The 21,061-nt window shown below is 50.3% G+C and overlaps 1 protein-coding gene across 12 annotated transcripts in view; it reads right to left on the bottom strand.

The window, feature by feature from the left end:
• BCORL1 (BCL6 corepressor like 1) overlaps positions 1–21,061 on the bottom strand; it is a 43,505-nt gene that overhangs the window by 2,873 nt on the left and 19,571 nt on the right. For 11 of the 12 annotated variants that reach the window (XM_079962385.1, XM_079962380.1, XM_079962384.1 and 8 more), the window contains 12 exons: positions 16,592–16,724; positions 14,138–14,228; positions 11,167–13,578; positions 10,096–10,234; positions 9,137–9,217; positions 8,291–8,698; positions 5,868–6,088; positions 4,816–5,022; positions 4,545–4,711; positions 3,209–3,354; positions 2,057–2,134; positions 171–324 (listed from right to left, as the gene is read on the bottom strand). In XM_079962385.1, coding sequence (XP_079818511.1) covers positions 171–324; positions 2,057–2,134; positions 3,209–3,354; positions 4,545–4,711; positions 4,816–5,022; positions 5,868–6,088; positions 8,291–8,698; positions 9,137–9,217; positions 10,096–10,234; positions 11,167–13,578; positions 14,138–14,228; positions 16,592–16,677 — 4,190 coding nt within the window. In that variant the 5' untranslated portion in view covers positions 16,678–16,724. The remainder of the gene's footprint in view (positions 1–170; positions 325–2,056; positions 2,135–3,208; positions 3,355–4,544; positions 4,712–4,815; positions 5,023–5,867; positions 6,089–8,290; positions 8,699–9,136; positions 9,218–10,095; positions 10,235–11,166; positions 13,579–14,137; positions 14,229–16,591; positions 16,725–21,061) is intronic. The other variant, XM_079962381.1, reaches the window with a different exon arrangement.

Genomic DNA, 21,061 nt, shown 5'->3' with positions numbered 1-21,061 from the left:
TTGTCTGCAAGAGACCAGTCCTTCCATCCCTCCTGCTCACCACCTTCCAATGACACTGGCCTTCAGGCTTCAGGGCTCCTCTTTCTCCCAGGGAGTAGTGGGGTGGTACAATTTGGCCCGTTCTCACAAGCTCCCCAAGCTCTCCCAACAAGGACGCCGCCATTACTCACCCCCTGGAGACAGACACTTCCAGGTTGTAGCAGGGGAGCAGCGGCTTGTCGGAGAACTCAAACATGAGGTGGTCCGAGTCCTGCTCATCTTCCTCCTGATCAGAGCTCCCGGGAGGGTTGAGCAGAAGGTCACAGTCGATTTTATCTTTTCCCTCTGAAACAAGGGATACAGGAAATGGAGAGGGAGAGGGAGGTGAGTGAGGGGAAGCGCCACGGGCTCAAAGAACTCTGCACACACAACCTTGCTCCCTAGCCTTCCCTGTGCCCAGTTCACTTGCTGGACAGCCATCACCATAGCAACCCAACCACGGGCTGCAAAAGAAGCCCAGCATAGAGATGCCTGGAGGAACAGCTGGCAGAAGCCAATAGAAATTTAGAGACCACTATGGGGCTGTGTTACGCTGCAATGCTGCAGGAGTGCAGAAGGCTCAGGCTGGGTGAGGAATGTAGCTCTGCAAGAATGACAGCTCCTGTTTTGAAAAACCCCATGCATCTAGCCTTTTTAGGTGCAGAGAAACATCTGGCAGTGCAAGTAAGCTGGGTCTCCTGATGTTTCAGAAGTCAGAATGTAAGATTTCCAGTGGTTGGGGTGCATAGCCCATCAGCCCCTCCCAGGATCAGCAAAGGTAGAATAAATGACAGACAAAAAACCCCCCAAACAGTGGAATAAGTTGTGCATAATAAGGGAACATGCACAGTGCTCAATCCTTGTCCTTTAGAGCTACCTTCTCCAATGTGGTGCCCTCCAGTTGTTTTTAGACTACAACTCCCATTACTCATGACTGTCAGCAGTGCTGGCTGGGGTTGATGGGAGCTGGGATCATGCAGCATCTAGAAGGCACCAGGTGAGGGGAGGCTACTTTCAGCAGGCACAAAATTCAACTCTTCTGGACTGCACGGACGCAAAAATGCTGGGTTCCTCTTTCCCACATTTAAACAGAGAATACAAACAGTCCTAGATACATACAGTGGTACCTCAGGTTAAGTACTCAATTCGTTCCGGAGGTCCGTTCTTAACCTGAAACTGTTCTTAACCTGAGGCACCACTTTGGCTAATGGGGCCTCTTGCTGCTACCGCACTGCCGGAGCCCAATTTCTGTTCTTATCCTGAAGCAAAGTTCTTAACTTGAAGCACTATTTCTGGGTTAGCGGAGTGTGTAACCTGAAGCGTATGTAACCTGAAGCATATGTAACCCAAGGTACCACTGTACTGCCTCTCATTTCCCCACTCTCTCCACTCTCAGGATGGGAGAGGCCAACTTCCTCAGGCACAGGAGCAGCAGGTTATTTTCTCCCACAGAGAATGGCTGGAATTCTGACACAAGGTACCCCAAAAGCCACCCATCTCTTGCTGCCTACTGCTTGCCCAGAGCTGCCACTACGGCAAGGACAGGAAACCTGTGGCCCTCCAGATGTTGCTGGACTCCCAACTCCCATCAGTCCAAGCAAATGGTTAGGGATGACGGAAGAGGAAGTCAAGCAGCACCTGGAAGGCCACAGGTTCCCTATCCCTGCCTAGGCTGAAGAAGGGAAGGCACCAGCAAAGGAACAAAGAACGGAGGAAACATCCCAAGGTGCGCTTGTGAGACCAACACGTCTTGAGCTTGAAGGCTCTTCCGCAGGGGCAACCAAACCGGTTTCTTCAAAGGGCAGTAACTGGGCAAAATCACCCACCTTTTGAAGAAAATGGTTCAAACACATCTTTGAAGATCTTTCTCCTCCACTCAGGACCAAAAGACAGAGTGCTTGGGAAAGAAATAAAAAAATGCCCTGCACTTCAATCCCTTGCGCCAAACATCCTGCCTCTAAGGATGGAGGGAAGCCGACCAGCTCCATTACCTGTTGTTCCAGGGAGCAGGGAAAAGAGGTAGGTGGGGTCTACTCACCTACTATAGTGCTGCTGTAAAAATCCCAGGCTGTATGTGGGTCCCCTTCAGCTCGACCCTGCAGATCCAAGAGGTAATCTGCAAGAAGATAAAATGGAATAAAGGAAGCTGAGACATCAATGCGTTTTCGGGTGCTTAGGCAAGGTTCCCAGAGAGTAAGGTGGCAGACTTTTTGACCTGGTGTGCCAGTTATTTTATCTCTCCCCATCCTTGTGTCTGAACTTTTACAGGTAGGCAGAGGCAACCCATCTGCCATTGGGTGACCATTAAGTAAGCAATCTTGCTCACCTGTTTAAGTTAACTTGTGGAAGGAAAAAGTCACCAGGAAGCAGCAAGGAGCAGAACTGAACTCTCTCTCTCATCAGGTGATGGGAGGGCACTTAAAATACTGATGCTTTGGCTGAGCATACCAGCTCCATGTGGGGAACAGGCAGGCACAGCCCATCAGCTGATTTCACCCACCCATCAAAGTGATGTCAGGTGACTGACCAGAGAGGGCACAGTTTAGGGGAAATGGCCTCATGGGCCAAACTGGACCCACAATTGGCCTGCAGGATGAAGGTTCCACAATCCTTGCCATAAAAACTGATTAAAGCAGGGTTTCCCAAACTTGTGCCTCCAGCTGTCGTTGGACTACAACTCCCATCACCCCAAGCTAGTAGGAGCAGTGGTCAGGGATGATGGGAATTGTAGTCCAAAAAAACAACTGGAGACCAAAGTTTGGAAAACCCTGGATTAAAGGCATAATTCAATGTGGATTTACCACGAAAGATTGTGATGTTATGATAAATCCACACTGAACTTTGCAAGCCTTTAATGGAGCAAAAATCTCCGTCTTTTGCTCACGAGTACCTTCTAGCAATATTCATGTAGGATTCTAGTCTAAAGTTTTCAAGGTAAAGCCCTCCAACATGAATCCGTCCAAAGCCCTCCTTAGAGGGAAAACTATGCACCAGAATCAACCCAAAGAAACATGCATATATCCTGCAGAATGATGTCCTTTAGTGCAAACCAGGCACTTTTCCTGCAAAACCCATGTGCATTTTCGACTGCAGAAACGCACACATCATATCTAGTATCCAATGACCAGGGTGTGTGTTTGTGTGCAGGGGAATAAAATTGCTGCCTTACCTTTGACAAAAGGAAACCTACCATTAAGGAAATTTTTCATGTTTTCGCTGCTGGCCAGCTTCAGGGCAGTCTGCCCCGAATATGTAGCCAGGGTTGGGTCAGCACCGTAAGACAGCAGGAGCCACATGATCTCCAAGTTGTCATTTGCTGCAGCGTCATGGACAGGCCTGCCAAGAGACAAAGAGTTTTAAATCGGATCTCACAGAGTCAAAAGGCTGGAGCTGAGCAGGGATCACCCATTCCTCCCTGGCCTTCCCCATAGGCCAGCCATCAGGGCACCCCTAAGGAACCTGCAAGGGACCCTACCCCTCCTGTTTGCCTTTGTGAAGTGTTGTGTACTCTCTGTTAATGACAGGCGGCAAGCTCAGCATCTGCTTGCCTACAAGAGGTTCCAGGTTCAATCCCTAGGAGCTTCTGGTAGGGCTGGGAGAGACCCGTCTGAAAAAACCAGGCAGCCTCAGCCAGCCAGCGTAAACAATATGCTGAGGTAGATGGAAGGGTCCTGTGCTCTGCTACATATTTTAAATAGGGAGAAATGAATATGGAGAAATGTCCGCTGCTGGCCCTGTCCTTGGTAACTGAGCAACGACCATATTATTAATAAATAATTACCCCGAGCTGCAAGGATTTAAAGAAGTACCAGACATGAAGGAGCCACAGCTCAATGGCAAAGCCCATGCCTTTCAAGTACGCGGGACAACAATTCAGTCCCCGGAATTACTCGATAAAAGATCCAGGCACCGCCACTTTGGGCTCGGGACATTGAAGAACCGATGCACCTCAAGGTAGGTGAGTGCATTAGCAGCCCATCCATCGCGTCTTTATCATGGAGTGCGGCCTGGACTGGACTGCTTTCAAGACCGCGGAGGGATTCTTGCTGAGCCTCCTCCCTAGCATGCTATTTTTCTATGTGCAGGGATTTTTAAATAGAGAGCAGCTCCACTTCAGCAGACAGTTCTCAACCTGCAGAACTGGCTGAAATTCAGTGCAAGATGTCCCTCTTAGAGCACATGGACACGGTAGGTTGCATTTATTTATTTAATTGCCACCCCACCTTTCCTCCCAAGGATCTCAAGGAAGTTTGCGTGGTCTCCCCCGTCTCTTTACCCTCATGAAAAAGGGTATGGCTGGTCCAAGATTGCCCAGAGAGTGGCAGAGTTGGCAATGGAACCTGACTCTCCTCTGCCCTAAATCTGACACTCTTAAGTACTGCACCACAGCAGCTTTCACTGGCTTAACTCGTCAATGTTACAGATCCAGAAGCTAAAACGGGCCAAATGAGGCCCAGAGTCAGCAGACCTCTTAGCCCCTGGCCATGCCCCTGGCAACTGTGGTTCCTCAGCAGCAGTGGACTTGCCTGGTGCCATCCTGTGCACTGCAGTTCACATTTGCACCATGCTCCAGCAAGAGCTGCAGGATGTCCACCCAGCCGCGAGCGCAGGCCTCGTGCAGGGCTGTGTAGCCTGCGTTGTCCCTGTGGTTGACATCGTTGTTTTCCTTCTGCAGGCAGTACATCACCACATCCTGGTGAAAGAACCCCCAACCCAAGATTAGTAAACAATGGCAGCACTTGTCTCCTGCTGTTTATCTACCAGCCCTGCCCCCCCCCCGCAAGAACTGGCACCCACCTTGTAGCCAAGCCGGGCTGCTCTCTGCAGCAGTGTCTCCCCGGCATTCTTGTTCACAATCAGTCGGCGAGCTTCAGGGGGCACCAGCGGGGCTGCGGGGGACTCAGGGGCTCTTTCTGATTTGTGCTGCCGGGACTTGTTCAACAAGCAGGGTTCCCGAGCTTTCTTTGGAGAGCGTGTCTTGGACTGGCTCAGGCGTGCCTTGGCCTTTAAAAAAAAATGGAACACAGAGAACGATTGGGGAGGAAGAAGACTAGTGTCAGAACAGGACTAAGCGAAGAAGAATTCTGAACCTCTAAAAAAACCAAAAAAAGCTTCCATTCCACAAGGTCACAGTTTACATCAATAACATGTTTACTTTTGTATGCACACTCAATTCTGCTTCTGCTAGCTGTGGAGAAGGGCAGAAAATGATATGCAATATGGAAGTCCGGAAATCTCAGCAGTGTAAATCACACTCTCCAACACCACACTAGTCCAGTTTACTGGGATCTCACAGGCATCACTCACATTTTGTTAAATCTTAAAAAAAAGAAAAGAAAACTGAGGCTCCCAAACGCTGGACTCGGCTCCCAGTAATCCATTCTGCCTTTGCATTGTGCACAGGAGGGCAGATCAGATTGCCAATCTGGGTTCTGAACACATACACACCTGGCTTCTGCTCTGATCATATTGAGAGCCCTTTAAAATAAAATGAAAAATGCTGGCAGATCCTATGAAGTGAGGGAGCAGCTGTAAACCAGGATGAGACTCTTTGTTATGCTTAAATTAATACTGTTGACAGCAGGGATGTGCTGCCTGTGGCACTTCAGCTCCCTCCCACCCCAGCCAGGAGGGTTATGGGTTGCCCATCCTTGGTATGCAATACCAAGTGGCAACTTCCCAAGGCCCCAGGCAACCGAGATAAGTTATTTCCCAGCAACTGCTAGCTAAACCTTTTAAGTGGCGATTGAGCCTGGTTTTGTAGCTCAGACTCCCACAGAGCCCTGGGTGCAGCACCCGTCTAACCCTATCCCGAAATCAACTCCAGCACCTCCTAAGCAATACTGTACCTTCCCCTCTTCACAGATGCCTGAGAGGTGTTTGGTTTTGCATTTGCGTTTCCCGGAAGGTTTCTCTAGCACATCCTGGATGGGAGCCGAGTCGGGGTGATCCAAGAGGAATCCGTTGTGGAAGTCCAGGCGTCCTTGGAGGGTTGGAGAAAGCCTGCTCCTCAAACACAGGTCTGAGCCTTTGCTCGGCACAGCGTCCTTGTGCTTTCGGTACCTGAAGTCTGCAAGGCAAGCCAGAGGAGGATTAAACAGAACAAAGGAGGCTCAAATGCACACATCCCTGTGAAGCCCTTCCGGGAGGGCTCAGAATCAGCTCCCAAACATGCAAACAGAAGTGGGGAGTAGAAAAAGAAAGGAACAGCAGAGGTTTCAGAGCAAGCTTCTTGGTTGCTCCCCTTGCATACCATCAGCCAGCCGTGGGTACGTCAGAGGAAGCTGTCCAGTATCCTCAGTCTATGGAGTGCTGCTAAGCAACTGCTCCATTTTAGCCAACTGAAATGGAACTAACGTCACAACTTCCACACCTATTTCCCTAAAGGTAAAGGTACCCCTGCCCGTACGGGCCAGTCTTGACAGACTCTGGGGCTGTGCGCCCATCTCACTTAAGAGGCCAGGGGCCAGCGCTGTCCGGAGACACTTCCGGGTCACGTGGCCAGCGTGACATCGCTGCTCTGGCGAGCCAGAGCCGCACACAGAAACGCCGTTTACCTTCCCGCTGGTAAGCGGTCCCTATTTATCTACTTGCACCCGGAGGTGCTTTCGAACTGCTAGGTTGGCAGGCGCTGGGACCGAGCAGCGGGAGCGCACCCCGCCGCAGGGATTCGAACCGCCGACCTTTCGATCGGCAAGTCCTAGGCGCTGAGGCTTTAACCCACAGCGCCACCTGCATCCCTATTTCCCTAGCCCCCTTCTATTCTGAGCCACTGCCACATTACCGTGGCAGCGAGTTCCGTAGCTTTATTGCATTTATTATTATGCCACCGACATACATGATCTTTTGCTAACAACTTGAAAGGAAGATGGTTCAGCGGGCCAGAGAACTGCAAAAGCAAAGGATTCTGGGAAACTGACACCTTTGACCAGAAGCAAAGAATTAGCATACAAACGAGGACGAAGAGAGACTGGTGGACGGACCCACCACTGGCAGCACACGCCGTTAGATACACTGCAGACGTCCACAATCGCCCCAAAGAGAAGCTGTGCTTGAAGTTCTACGTAGTTTCCTCCTGCTTAATGAGTTTTCCCACAATACATGCGGCCCTGTCCTCCCTTAAGGCTTCCAGGCCTTTAAGCTCTTCGCAAAGCACTCCGCAGCTTTTTCCACCCCTGCTAGCAAAGCCCACGCCAAAGCAGCCGCCCCCTGGTGGCTACCGCAGCTGACAAACTGGACAGTTGTGCCTTGCTCCGTGCCACTACGGAAGACTTGTCCTCACTCAGGCTGAAGAGGGACGCCTTCCTGCAGCCGACAGCAGGATTAATTTGGCAAGCCTGCAAGAGCAATTGTCCCTCTTCTTTCCAATGGCCTAAAAGGGTTTTGTTTTTGTTTTTGTTTCTTAAAAAAAGATGCCAGAAAGGAGAGGGACAATTGCTTGTTATTTCCTCTCTGATAAAGCACTGCCTTTTAAATTCTAGGGAGGAGACGGCTGCAGCATAAGTTGTTCAAAGGGCACTCCACAGACTTAACAGCCGTTCAGCAACAAAGAAGCAGGCTAAGACGCTGGTGAGGTCTATTTTGACAACCGCTAGGGAAGTGAAGTTGGATGGGTATCCACCAGGGGTGTTTCAGGCACAGGCAGAGCTGTGTGCAGTTTGTGCAGCACTTAGTGCAGGATGACAAACTTTAGACTGCAGCACATGGTTCAAAATGCATGGTCAATGCTTGGTAAAACCTCAGAAGACCCGAGGAAGGGAGACCGCCAGTCCCAAGTTCACACTGTTTCCATGGGCTATTACTACTGCACATGCACAGAAACATGGTGGGCAAACTAAGAGTGCTGGCAACCACTGTGAGCAGCGGGGGCACACAGGATGAACAATGTTTCCCTCTCTGCCCCTTACAACCCTCCCAGTCACAAGTATTGGCATGGACTGGCTCAGCCCACAAATTTGTGTTTTTTATTTACCAGCCTGCCCCATGGCCAGCAAGAAACATGGGCTATGCTTTCTTTAAGAATTGCATTCTGCCAAGCAGGTTGGCAGAGGAGAGGCAGAAAGGTCCATGCCTCCTTTGCGAGCCCACTCACTCGCCTGCATGGGATTCCTGGTTGCCCATGGCGACTAAGTGAATTGTTAAATGCGAAGCTGCCACAGGGCCAAGTAACACTAGCCTGACAGCGTAGAAGTTGCACCAAGGGCTGCCGCCTTGAGGATCCCTGCCCTGCAGCCATGCCCTGTGCCCGTTCCCGGTGGCTCCCCTTCGCTACCTGCTTTCATTTTCCGCCGCTTATGGCAACAGCTCGTGTGCTCCTCTTTCTCCCGCTCTATCAAGTACTCTCCAGTCTGGTACTTCCAGCTTTTCTGCCTCCTCCTCTTTTTCCTCTTGATGTGGCCGCTCTCCTCCTCTGCCTCCTTACGGCTCCACAGCTGCCGAGTGGCGTCCACTTGCCACGGCATCCCCTGACTCTTGCGCGAGTGGAAACTGCTCTTCTCTGACCGTGACCGCTCTCCGTCTTTGCAGCCGGAGTGGGGGGAGAGGCGGTGGGATTTTCTCAGCCTGCGATGCCTCAGGGCAAGCTCATCCTCTCCCTCGACATTCTCTTCTTCCTCCTCTTCCACTGGCTCTTCCTGGCCACACTCCTCCAACATGTTAACAGAAGAGCCTCCCATGCTTCCTACAGGAAGAAGGAAAGGAAAGGACCCCCTCGCTCTTCAATCAGAATTAAGCACTACACCTCAGGATCTCAGCTTTAGCAACAGCTCCCTCTTTCGTGCCCAATTTTCCCTCTTGGAATCCCCTAATATATAATTAATTTCACAAGTAACAACAACAAAACAATTAGCAAATCCAGATGCTGATTTTCCTTCAAAATTCACTCTGAGGAAGAGACCAGTGCAACTCAAAAACCTGCACACTTGGTTTCAAAATTAAATTGACCCAAAGTACAGATATTGCTTGTCTCTTTCTGCATGGTTGTTTAGGGACTGGGGGACCGAGGCAGCTAAGCTAAGAGGATTTCACACAACACACAAGCATATGTTTCAGACAGACCACAACCCCCTGAAAAAAAGCCAGGTTCCCCTCCCCCAGGTCCAATGAATCAGCCACTCACCTGTCTGGCTGCGTGTCCGGCTGCTCAGCACTACAGGAATGAAGTCCCGGAAACTGTTCTTTGATTTCTTCTCAACAAAAGCTGAGGAGGATTGTTTGGTTGTGGGGAAAGAAAAGGAAAAAGAAGAGAGCTCTGAAAACTAAACTGCCATCTGGAAAAATACAACTATTGGTCCAGGGAAGCTGTGCATCCTCTGTCCTGCCCCCATCCCCAGAGGAGATCTTAGCCACAAGCAGGTGTGAAGCTGGGAAAGTGAGCCCACAAACCCAAAAGGGGGTTTTCAGACACCCAACTCGAGATTAGGGAACAACAGATCAAACTGTGCATGGGTTCAGTCGTTCAGTCTGCTCTGTCCCACTTCCACATTAATTGGAAAATATACTTTAAAATTTTCATTTCTATCCCGCCCTTCCTGCCCACATAAAATACACATTTAAAACGTATTTTAGTACCCCCCCAGGTGCAAAACCCAAAGGACAGTTGTGTTCTGATTTGCATTATCATCAGCTTGTACCCTCATGCCCAGCTCAACAGGCACGTGGTCCTGCCGTGGTTGCACAAACAAAAACTGAGGTAGAGGAAATTGCAATAAAACAAAATAAAAACCTGCATCTAAGTTGTCTAATAGGCTTGATGTTTGTTAAACCTTTGCTTACACGTATTTTGCTTCCTCACAAGAAAGGAAAATGCTAGGCACGCTATTGTATTTTAAGGAAGCAAGCCAGAAATTCAGAGAACGGGCCTCATATACCCCAGAGAGGATGGACAGAAACCCCTCACACTGCAGGTAGCAGCTCTGCCCTTTAAGGGGGGCTCACTCCCATTTTGATCCCTCTCTCAAGAGATAGGCAAAGATGGGCCGTGCCCAGCAGAGAGAGACTCAGCGTAGGAGAGTCTTCCATGGATGTTGGACACTTTTAGGAAAGGTAATCGCCAGAGCCCAGACCTGGCTCCTGTACCTTCTTCGCAGCTGTGCCCATGATGCCCTGGAGACGCCTTCCGGCGCTTGCGCTTGGCGCAGGGGCTGCCATGCTCCTTCGTGGAGCCCGACCGGCTCTCTTGCTTGCTGACCTCATGGGAGCTGTGGTACTTCCGCCACTGTGGACACAGAAGAGACACACTGGCGGTGAGAGGAAGCGAGAGGTCTTTGCCAGGTTTGTTCCACATTATTTTTTTCCCCCACATTTGTACCCCGCACCTCCAGCGCTCCCATGTCCCCAGGGCTGCTTGCAATTGAAATGAAACTTCAGAAATACAACACAAGGCAGAATAAAACTCTGGAACTGAAATGCTAGGGAGATCCAGCAGATTTGAAAAAGGCACAGCAATAAAAACCACTACCCCAATCTGCTTAGCAGGTAAAAAAATAAATAAATAAAATTAAAACCTGGGAAAATGGAAAAGGTCTTAACTGGTGATGAAATGACATCAAATCAGGTGCCACCTGGGGGAAGTGTGTGTGTGTGTGTGTGTGTGTATAGGAATACCTGAAAAGGTCTCTCACTGCCCTTATTGCCATTCACTTAGCCTTTGAAGGGCAGGTCACCTCAGAAAGGCTACAGAAGTGAACTTCAGTCACAGTGGTAGGGAGGAAGACAGTCTAAGAGATAATCTGGTTTCCAAGCCATGCAGGAGCTTTAAAATGATAAGCACGGGCCAACCAGGACGTTCGTGTTAATAATGGACACTGATCCTAATAGTGCTCTCGTGCATCAAGCAAGCACTTCTCACGAGGGAGAGTCACAAAATAATTTAAGATGCACAGTGTTATCACATGAAATTCCTGGTTCTGTCTGCTGTCCAGGCAAGATTCTCTTCTTCCTGTAGTATTGGAAGCAGCTCTGCAGGACTTCCAACATCTTTCAAGTTCAACTTTCCTAGTTCATCTTTATCCTTGTCCTCAGCAAGAGATCAGTCCTCCCTGAGGACTCCCTAACCCTCAGCCCAATCTCACCCTTGCCACCCCTCAGATGCTGCTCCAGGAAACGCTGGGTGTGAGCCCTGTTTTCACATCAGGGCAAGCCACTCACCTTGCGGGTGTGCAGGTTCTGGCTGTCTGATTTGCAGGGGGCCTGAGATTCCTCACTGCCCCTGCACTTCTGCTTCTTGTGGGTCAGGCGCTCTGGCCCGTCATGCTGCCGCTTGGACTTGCAGGGGAAGCCCTCCTCGACCTTGATGTGGGCCACCCCCTTGAGCTTGGCTTTCGGAGGGCTTCTTGAGGCCACCCCAGCATGCAGACAAGTGGTGGACGTGATCAGCACCTCTGGCTCCACCCGTTCCTTCTTCACGCGGCTAAGATCAACCTGGTGCACACTGCGGAGAGGGACTTCTGCCGCCGGCTGATCCCGAGACGCGTTGCTGCACTTCCGGTCCTTGCGCTTGCTCCCTGGGAGAGGCGTCTCAGAGGTCGTCCGCACGCTTGGCTGGCTAGCTAAGGAAAGGCCGTGAGATAGGTAGGCAGTCAAGACCTGGTTTTTAGGCTTGGCATCCCCGGGGCGCTTGCGGCTGCAGCCTTCTGGGGGAGCTTTGGGCTGCGGGGTGGCCTCTGCTGCTAAGTCAGCCTCGAGTCTGTCGGAGTCGTATTTTGGGATGAGACCCTCGGAGCCCCTTGCGTCTGGGAGGCTGGTCTGAAGAGCTGGTGAGATGCACAAAGGGCTGGCTGTGCTCGGCAAGGCTGCCTTACAACCCTTGCCCTGAGAGGGGGCTTCGGGGGGCTTCTGGACCACAGCGGAGGACTCTATCAGCTGCACACCAGGGAACGTGGCCAGCTCGCCTGCGCCAGCTGGCTTGCAGGGGGCAACTTGACTCGGGCACAGCTGCCCGGCTGCCGAGATGCCGATGGAAAGCAGAGGGCCCTGATGATAAGGCGACCACCCCACGGGCAGCAGCTGGGGGCTGGCAGGCTTCCCGTTGACTGAGCACCGAGGGTAAACGCTTCCCTGGCTGGGGCTCCAAATGGCCAGCTCCTTTGAAGGGTGCAACTGGGCCCCTGGGACACCCCGGCCACGAAGGAGCTGCCTTGCGGGGTCAGGCGGCCCCTCTCCACCACTCTTCTTCCCGGGAGGCAGCCCACCACTGCGAGGCTCTCCCTGGTCAACAATGGAAATGAGCTCCTGCTTGGCGAGATGGCGGGAGTCTCTGCCAAGGCCGGAGCCAGAATCCTTGCCCAGCAGCATGGAAGCTGGGACTGGGTTGGCCACCCCGACATAGGTGCCTGGGATGGTGCTGATGAGAGCGGTCGAGTTCTTCACCCAGGAGCCCTGCTCCCCATTGCGGAGGAACTCCGGGAAGATGACAAAGGGTGAAGCGGTGCCTGGGCCGCCAATGGCCTGAGCCACCCGCTGAGGTTTTGAGAAGACCGTGGTGAGCAGTGCTTTGCCACTGGTGTGCACCGGGGTCAACACAGGCATCGGGGGCGTCTTGCGCTGGCTCGGAGGAGGCAGCTTCTGGCGGTTTGACTTGGCGGAAAGGTCAAGGGGCATCTCGCTGCATTCCGGGGAGACCATCTCACGCTCCAGCTGTGGGGGGGATTTCAGCGGAGAGATGGAGGCCTGGACACCCGAGGGCAGCTGTTCCGGGACTGCCGGGGCCCTGGCGAGCACGCTGGCGGCGACTGACAGCGGGACAGTGCTGGCACCTGCTGCCGCCGAGGCAGGCGTGCTGGGCGAGAGGTCCGAGCCATCGACAGCAGAGGAGGGTCCAGTGACCGCAAGGGCGCTGCTCTCCCCTGACGGGGCAGGGCAGTTCAGCTGGCTTGTCTCCACAGGCGCCACTTTGGGATCTGCGGCCAAAGCCCTGGCCACGGAGAAGGCATACGGGTAAGAGCGCAGCTCAGAGGGGGCGAGAAGGCTAGGCAGGCAGGGGTCTTGTGGGAAGGAGGGTATGACGGGCAGGGCAAGGGCCGACGGGACCCCGAGCGGGCTCGGAAGAGGTGGGAGGTAAACCAGGGGCTGGCTGGGGGCGAGGACTGCTCCAGGTGGGAAGGAGAGGGCCATTTTTTGCATAGCAGGGGCCTGAGAAGTGGAGAAACAGACGCTTTTCAAGGTGAAGGTGGCTGGGGCAGAGGTCAAAGTGCTGCAGCTGTTGGTGGCCGTGGCGGCGGCAGCTGTGGTGGTAGCTGTCAGGGTTGTGCCAGCAGCTGGGGTGCTCTTCTCCTTTGCTGAATGCTCGCTCTCCAGAGCCTTTGGGCAAGCAGGGGAGACCTCTGCCGCCTCCTTAGCAGATGGCCGGGCACAGTCCGGGCTGCCGCTGCTCTCTGGCCTTGTGAGTCCGCCCTCCCTAACTTTGCCTGGGTTGGCATCGCCGCCCTTCAAGGCCTTCTCAGCACAGTCTGGCTCGCAGGGCTGCTCCTTAAGTGTAGGTCCGAGTTCCTCCTCCACGATGCCCTCTGCCTCAAACCCTTGGGCACTGCCGCCGCTACTCGAAACTGCCGTGAGCTCCACCTGCAGCAACGAGGGAAGGCAACTGCGTCAATAACATTACTGTATAAGCACGTTGCTGGTGTTTCACATGCAAATTATATCAGGAATCCTAAAGCAGGTTAGAAATCAGTTTTATTGTCTTGCTAGGGAGCCAAGGCAGAGTGACTCGCCTAAGGCTATATCCTTTTTGTACCAGGTTCAGATGACTGGCCCATCTAGCCCAGTACTGTCTTCTTTGACTGGCAGCAGCTTCTCAGGGTCTCAGGCAAGAGTCCTTCCTAGAACCTGCAACCTGATCCTCTGGAGTTGATGTGGATTGAGCCTGGGTCTATACACATGCAAAGCAGCTGCTCTACCTCTTAGTCAGGGGGTAAACAGCCATCAACAAATCTCTCCTTCTCCTTCATGAATGTGCATAACACCCTTTATATAAAAAAGTCACCCAAGTCCATGGCCGTCAGTCCACCCTGTGGCAGCCCACTGCATTTGAGCTGGCCAGATAATTAGCCACTTAGGCCCTCTGTATCTCGGCAAGAGCCAAAGCTTCCTCCCCTAGGTACAGCCACTAAGCTGCCCTTACCTTGGAAAAGCTGCTGCCAGTGCAGAAGTCAGGGGAGCCCAGATGCTGGGAGTTGCTGGTGTTGGTTTCTTCATCAGAAAGTGGGGCTCTCCTGTTGCAGGAAGAAGAGAAAGAATTGTGAAGCTGAGAAACAATCTTCCAAACCTGCAAGACCCAAAGCATCCCCCCAACCCACTTTTGGGGGTATCTCTTGTGAGCAGATGCACGTAGGCAGGGGGCTTCGTCAGATAGATGCAGTTCATGAGTCATACACAGCTCATGCTTGTCCTAAAGGATGTGCAAGCAAGGCAAGATTGGATTCCCAACCTTCAGCAGTAGGCCTGTATAACTTAAGAGAAATTCAGAATCACTGAATGCTTCAATCTTGGTCTCTAGGTGTTGCTGGACTAAAACTCCCATCATGCAAAACCAGTTTAGCCAAGAGACTGTAGTCCTGCAATTTCAGGGAAGCCAAGGTTGAAGAACACTAACAAAGCCATAACAAGGGACAGACAACAGCTCCCTTCCAAGACCTTTTTCTACCTGTTCACCTCGATTCGTGTGGCACCCACCCCCAAATCTATGCTGTTTTGGGTCCAGGGCTGCAGCTTCCCAAACTTTATCACCAAGGATGATGGAAGTAAACTTGTGAAGTAGCAGGTGAGATTGTGGCCTAAGTTAGTGTGGGGGGGAAGAAGAGGCCAAGGGATCCCCCTTCCATCCACCTTCCCCCCTGAGATCCCTCACCTCAAGCTTCCCAGACTTTCCACAAATTCTCTCATATCTCAAACATGGAGAAAACCAGCATCAAATACCCCACATTATCCACTTGGCCTGACCTCAATCCCCTTCTCTACTTAAAGAGTGCTGAGTGGAAAGCCTGGCCACGTTTTTAGAAAGTAATCCTTCTTTCCCTTCCACCCCAACATTTTTGGGAGAGGTAGAGCAGCACTATCTCTTCGAAAACATGTGGTTAGTGGTGGTGCTGTCAGGTAATTTCAGGCTGCATACACGCTATAAATTTAAAGCAAGTGACTTTCTTCTAAGAATCCTGGGAGCTGTAGTCTACTCCTCACAAAGCTGCAATTCTTGGCAACTAAAAACGACCTATAGTTCCCAGGATCCTTTGGGAGAAAGCATATGCTTCAAATGAGCTTCAGATTTATGGTATATACACATCATGAAACACTGTCTTGCTGGGGGCAGCGGGGAACTTTTGCTAGTTATTATGTGCATTACATCACTTCAAAAATGTGGAAAGCCAGTCCTGCTGCATTTGGGACCCCTCCTGCTCCTTTCGCTAAGGAGTGGGGCTCTGAACATGCATCTCCAAACCCTACCCTGACAGCACCACTGCATACGAGAGACTCAGAGAGGCGACTGTGATCATGTAGGAGTGATTTGTCCCCCTTTGCCTCTGCTGGTGATGCATACGGCTACAGGTGAAATTTCATACAACTTGCACAAATTCAAAGGATTCAGCAAAGCTTCTCCATTCAAACCTGATGCATTGAAAGTTTCTGATTTTAGCTTAAAAACTACCATCCTAATATAGATCTCGCAATATTGAGTACTACTTGGCCAAATTCATACTTTAAACTAATGATGATAATGATAACAACAACAACATATTATTATTATTATTATTCAATGTACCACTTAATGACAAAAAAGCTCGATACCATGTGATGCAGTGGTTAGAGCAGACTAGGAAAGAAGATTAAAAACCGCCACTTTGGGCTGATCACTCTCTTTCAAAGTAGCCTACCTCACAGGGTTGTTGTGAGAATAAGCAACGGGGGGAGAGAAGAACCACAAGTTACTTGGAGGAAAGGATAAAACCTTCATTATTATTAAACAACAAAGCCACACACATCCAGCAAAAAAGAGAGAGTTAAAATAATTAACAGAGATCGTAAAATGTGCTGGCTGGTGCTGATCTGAGCCGCAGTCAGCACATCTGGTGCTACTTTAAAGATAGCTACTTTAAAGCAGTAGTCTTCCAGCTTTTTCAGACCCAGGAACTTCCTTTAGCTCAATCATACATATGCTGACCCATTTATTATTTTTCTTATCATATATTTGTATGGTTGCAGAGCTACTGTTTTGACCCACTGTAGATAAGTAGTGGGTACCTGGTGCAACAGTTGAAGGCTGAAGGCTGGTGCAGGGAGCTTGTTGGAACTTGTGTCCCTGCAGATGTTGCTGGACTGCAATTCCCATAAGCCCCCAGGCAACAATCAGGAATGGGGGGAGTTGTAGCCCAGCAAAGTCTGGAGGGCCACAGGTTCCCCAGCTCCACTCCGGAGTCTCTTTGCCTAAATCACCCTACAAATTAAGTCAGCTGAACTGCATTTCTGCAAACTGGAGGACACCCCTTTTCCCAGCATCCTCTAACAAGGAACCCGACCACCTCACACACACCAGCTGCCCAACCTCTTCCCTCCCGGCCTGTGGAGGCCACACGCACCTCACCTCTCTTCGCTGAGGCCACACATGCGAATCCGTTCAGCGCCAGTCCAGTTGTGCACCCCGCTGTAGAGAGGCGCTGCAGAGATCATGACAGCTGCTCAGTGCCAGCCAGTCTCAATCCTGTCACAGGCTCTGCCTATTGAAAAAAACCAACGAAACACAAAGCATTAGGGCCAGATTTGACAGTTGCTGTTTTCAGCTTCCAAGGGGCAGTTCAGACAGATGAAGAGCAGGGGGGCAATCACACTGATCCTTGGCTAAGGTGGGGTGCTGCCATACACAAAGTTAGGCTGGAGACAAGGGCATCTGCAGAAATGTTTTTGGGAAGGTGGAGTTAAAACACCAAAAAGGGGAAAGCAAGCTAACCTCTCTGCCACACAAAATGAGAATAATTAGTTCTTGTACTTTTTTGCCTGGTATCTCAGGCTTGAAATTTAGCTTGTTTAAAATGAAAAGTGGGGAATCTGGGAGTTATGGTTCATGGGGTGCAGGGTTGTCTCCTTTGTGGATGCCTATGGCTGGAGGAAGCATGGAGCACTGCGGGAGAAGAAGTGCACAAGGCAAAGGCACACACGTCAGCTTGAAATTCCTTGAGCGGAGTTCTGTTCAGATAAAGAGTCATTTCCTCTCCGCACTGAAGCACTGCCAGGCAATTAATTAGCAAAGCAATTCTCAGTACAGCTATGCAAGACATGAGCTGTTGAATTTCCAGACTGGGGCCAGAGTGGGAAGACCATACAGGGATTGTGGGAAACCCAAAGAGGGGAGTACTATAACTTCTCACAATGAGGAGAAGTTAGAACAAAACACAACACCAAGGGGAAATTAAAAGTCACTAGGAAGCTGTGTGGTGTAGTGGTTAGAGCTTGAGACGAAGGAGTCCCAAGTCCAAATCCCAATTACCCATGAAACTTGGGCCCATTGTCATGTATTAACCTAACCTACCTTACAGGGTTGTTGTGAGGATAAAAATTGGACAGGGAGGAGCATCATCTATGCCACCAAGATCTCCTTGGAGGAAAGATGTAGGCTGAATGCAGTATATGAAATAAAGGGGGAGGGAGAGAGAGATGAGGGAAGCAAGTGTGAACTCCTTTGCCCATGTTGTTTCATGTACCGACCGTATCAGTGCTTTATATAGTTATCAAAGAGCTTGCAGATGTGTGGGGGACTTAACGTGCAAATTCAGAGGGCGAGAAGAAAGCAAAGTACCATACAAAATGGGAGGCGGTGCTGGGGGAGAAGCAGAGAGCACAGATGGGACAGGATCTCCGCGGACGAAAGATGCCAAAAGCAGAGGCCAAGGCTACACGGGCAGCCGTGCGTTTGCCGAAAGCGCAAGGAAGGATGGGGGTCAACAGCAGAGGCACGAAGGCCCCTTGAAGGATGCAGCAACAGAAACGGACATTGTTGAGTGCATTCTTTTTTTGTTGTTCCCAGGGAGGATGTGGGACGTGAGCCAGGCAGAACCATTCCCAAGGAAAAAGAAAAGGGGAGAGCAGGAATCCCTCGCAATCAGAAGAAAAAAACCCAGGGATTGAAAATTGGGTAGAGGGGGGGAAAAGAGAGAGAAAGAGAAAGGGGGGGCATAGAAACACACACTCCAAACTAGGCAGTACAAGTGCAAGTTCCCAAGGAACTACGAGGAGTTCCCTTCTGGGCAGGCAGCACGTAGAGAGGTGCCAAGTGCAGAGAGAATTCCACAAAGGAATTTGCAGAAGTGCCCTCGACCAAGCCCACTGAGAAGCCACCCTGATGGCAAGCACCCCTTCTTGGAGTCAGGAGCCTTGAGAAGCAGCAAGCACCTTCTTTCCCAATCCTCAGTATGCCACTCCCTCAGCAGGAAGCTAGCCATGTACACCTCTTGGGGTCCTATAATGTCATCTTGTGTAGCCTGGCAAATTAGCATGACCCAAAGCTCCCTCTCTGCCCATCTACAGTGAACCATTACAACAAAACAGAGGCACCAGGAAAGCAGCTCGAGCCTACAAATGTTTACTCAGAAGTTGCCCTGCTTTCGGCACAGCTGAGGCTAACTGTGAAGAGGATGCTGCAATCTGTAGGGTCTTCCAAATTTAGTAAACACCTTAGCAGTGGAGTTTTGAATATAGCTCTCATGAGAAAGGGGAAAGCTGCCTCCCACTTTGCCTGTTTTCTCCATTCCCCTGCCTCAGCTGCCTTTTTCAGAAGCCTGTTCCAATTGCCAGAGATGAATCCAATTCGGAACCCATGCAGAAATGCTTGCTGTTTTCCTGTTTCATTGCAAAGTTATTCAATACAGGAAAGATCATCGCCTGGGAGTGCTACACTTGGTCCAGGATGCTGAGGGCTGCTGGAAGCATAGAAGGGATTTTGGTAGCTTACCCATAGAACCAATTCAAAGCACAACTGCATATGCCATTTGAGCTTTTGCAGGGGTTAGTCCTGCAAGTCAGGGAGGGGCTGTGGATCAGCAGAGGAGCACCATGCTTTGTACGTGAAAGCTCCCAGGTCCAATCTCTGGCATCCCCAGGTAGGGCTTGGAAAGAGCCCAGCCCCAAAATCCTGGAGAGCTGCTACCAGTCAGGAAATGGCCTGCTACTCATTCATCAATAGTTCTTGTAACCTGCCCTTCATCCCAAAGAGCAGCACAGGATGACTAACAACATAACATGAAAATAACTATATGACACAACTGCCTATCAGTACAATAAACAGCACCATATAGACCCAACACCCTTTGGTCCCCACCCTACCCCAAACGCCAGGGCAGATTAGTGAGTTTTTAAATTTTGCCTGAATGTGACCAAAGTGGTGGATGATCCGACGATACTCAGGAGAGAGTTGCATAAACAGGGGGCTGCCATGCTTCCTTTTACTGTATAAGACAGCTTCCTATGTTCCAAAGTCCTGGTGCAACGGCAATAGAGTAATAGCTAGTCAAAACCTAATGGATGGGAGGTGAGGTCCGCCTTGCTGCAGAGAGGTGCAACTGTGCTCACACACCCCTTCCTAATGGTCAGGAAAGATGCAAGAGGGAGCTTGTGCTGGAACCAAGAGAAACTAGTCTCAAGATAGTCTGGAGGAACACCTTGGTCATCCATCTGCACAGGTGGGAGGAGAATTGCTCAAACAAACAAAAGGACTTCTCTAGATTTTTGTCCTCTTCAACCTGGTGAATTTCAGGGGGCCTCTTACAGGTTGTGGCATTAGAATTAAGGACCACTAGGCTTTCCATAGTTAAAACCATACTCAAGGCAGCTTACAACATGAAAAATATTACATAATTACAAACATAGCAAAAGTAGCCATAAGCAATAAAAAAAGTCTGAAAGTACACAACTGAACTAAACAATTTCCACAACGTACCTCATCAGTGAAGTCATGAGCGCCAGCCATTGCACTCACACAACCACATTCCAGACAGCACTCTAAATAGCAATCCCTTACCCAGCTGAGCAAAGAATTTAAAATTTCCCAACAACAATATGGTTCCATCAGTGTTTTTCAGGAGGGATGGGGGTGATGGTGACTGCAATACCCTTTCAGAACAGAAGCAGTTCCTCAAGGGAAAATGCCCTGATCCTGTGCAAGAGATGAGCCACAGCAGCACATTTCTTGGTCTTCAAAATAAACATGTGAAAAGGAATTCCAACCCCAGATGGAACTCAGTGGGTCATCTAATACAATCTCAGTGTAATCTCAGTCAAATGTAGTCAGAACAAGTGTCAACCTGGACCTGGAAAACCCATATCTGAGTCCGTGTTAAGTCATGAAGCTCAGTGCAGGACTTTGGCTTAGTCACTCATCCTCAGCCTGTGCTACCTTGCAGGGCTGTTGTGAGAATAAACTATGATAACCCTCATGCATATTGCCCATAACTCTTCCTAGCAAGAGCAGGATAAAAACATGATTGATGGTAACAATAAATTACCTCCTACCCTAGGAGACAAGATCTCTTAGATGACATCCAGGAAAGACAGGAAGTTAACTCCATTGCATAACTGCTCTCCAAACTCCTTAAATCATTTTTAGTCTACATCTGTCATGGAAGTTCACTACAAAGCTAGGGAAACGGCAGAAGTTGGATTCCAGCACATAATTATACAAAATAGGGTGCACAGGACACCAATGTTATATAAATGCTGGTACCTGGAAATTTTATGTTTTTTCCAAAGTCTGGATTCAAACCCATTGCTTTTTGCTTTGTCCTCAGTAGAAATGATGTCTGATATCCCTAACTTTGCATAGATCTGTTCCTGCCCAGATCTGTTTTCTGCAGAACATGTATTTCATCCTGGATATCATGGTCTGAATTTTCTGCTGAAGGGTCCAGACATACTCTGAAGGGTGCCAAACAGGTGAAGGGGCCTCACATGCTACTGGCTGGAACAGCAAGGAGGTCTCTTCAATAGAAGTGATTAGCTTAGTCCTAGCACAGAGGAAAGGGCAAAATTGGGACAAGGAAAAAAACCTGTGTGTTCTTGCCTAAGA

Source organism: Podarcis cretensis (genome assembly GCF_951804945.1).
Source record: "Podarcis cretensis genome assembly, chromosome: Z".
In the NCBI taxonomy this organism is placed as follows: Eukaryota; Metazoa; Chordata; class Lepidosauria; order Squamata; family Lacertidae; genus Podarcis; species Podarcis cretensis.
Note: the sequence above shows the minus strand (reverse complement) of the source record. Positions and strands in the feature narration are given on the sequence as shown.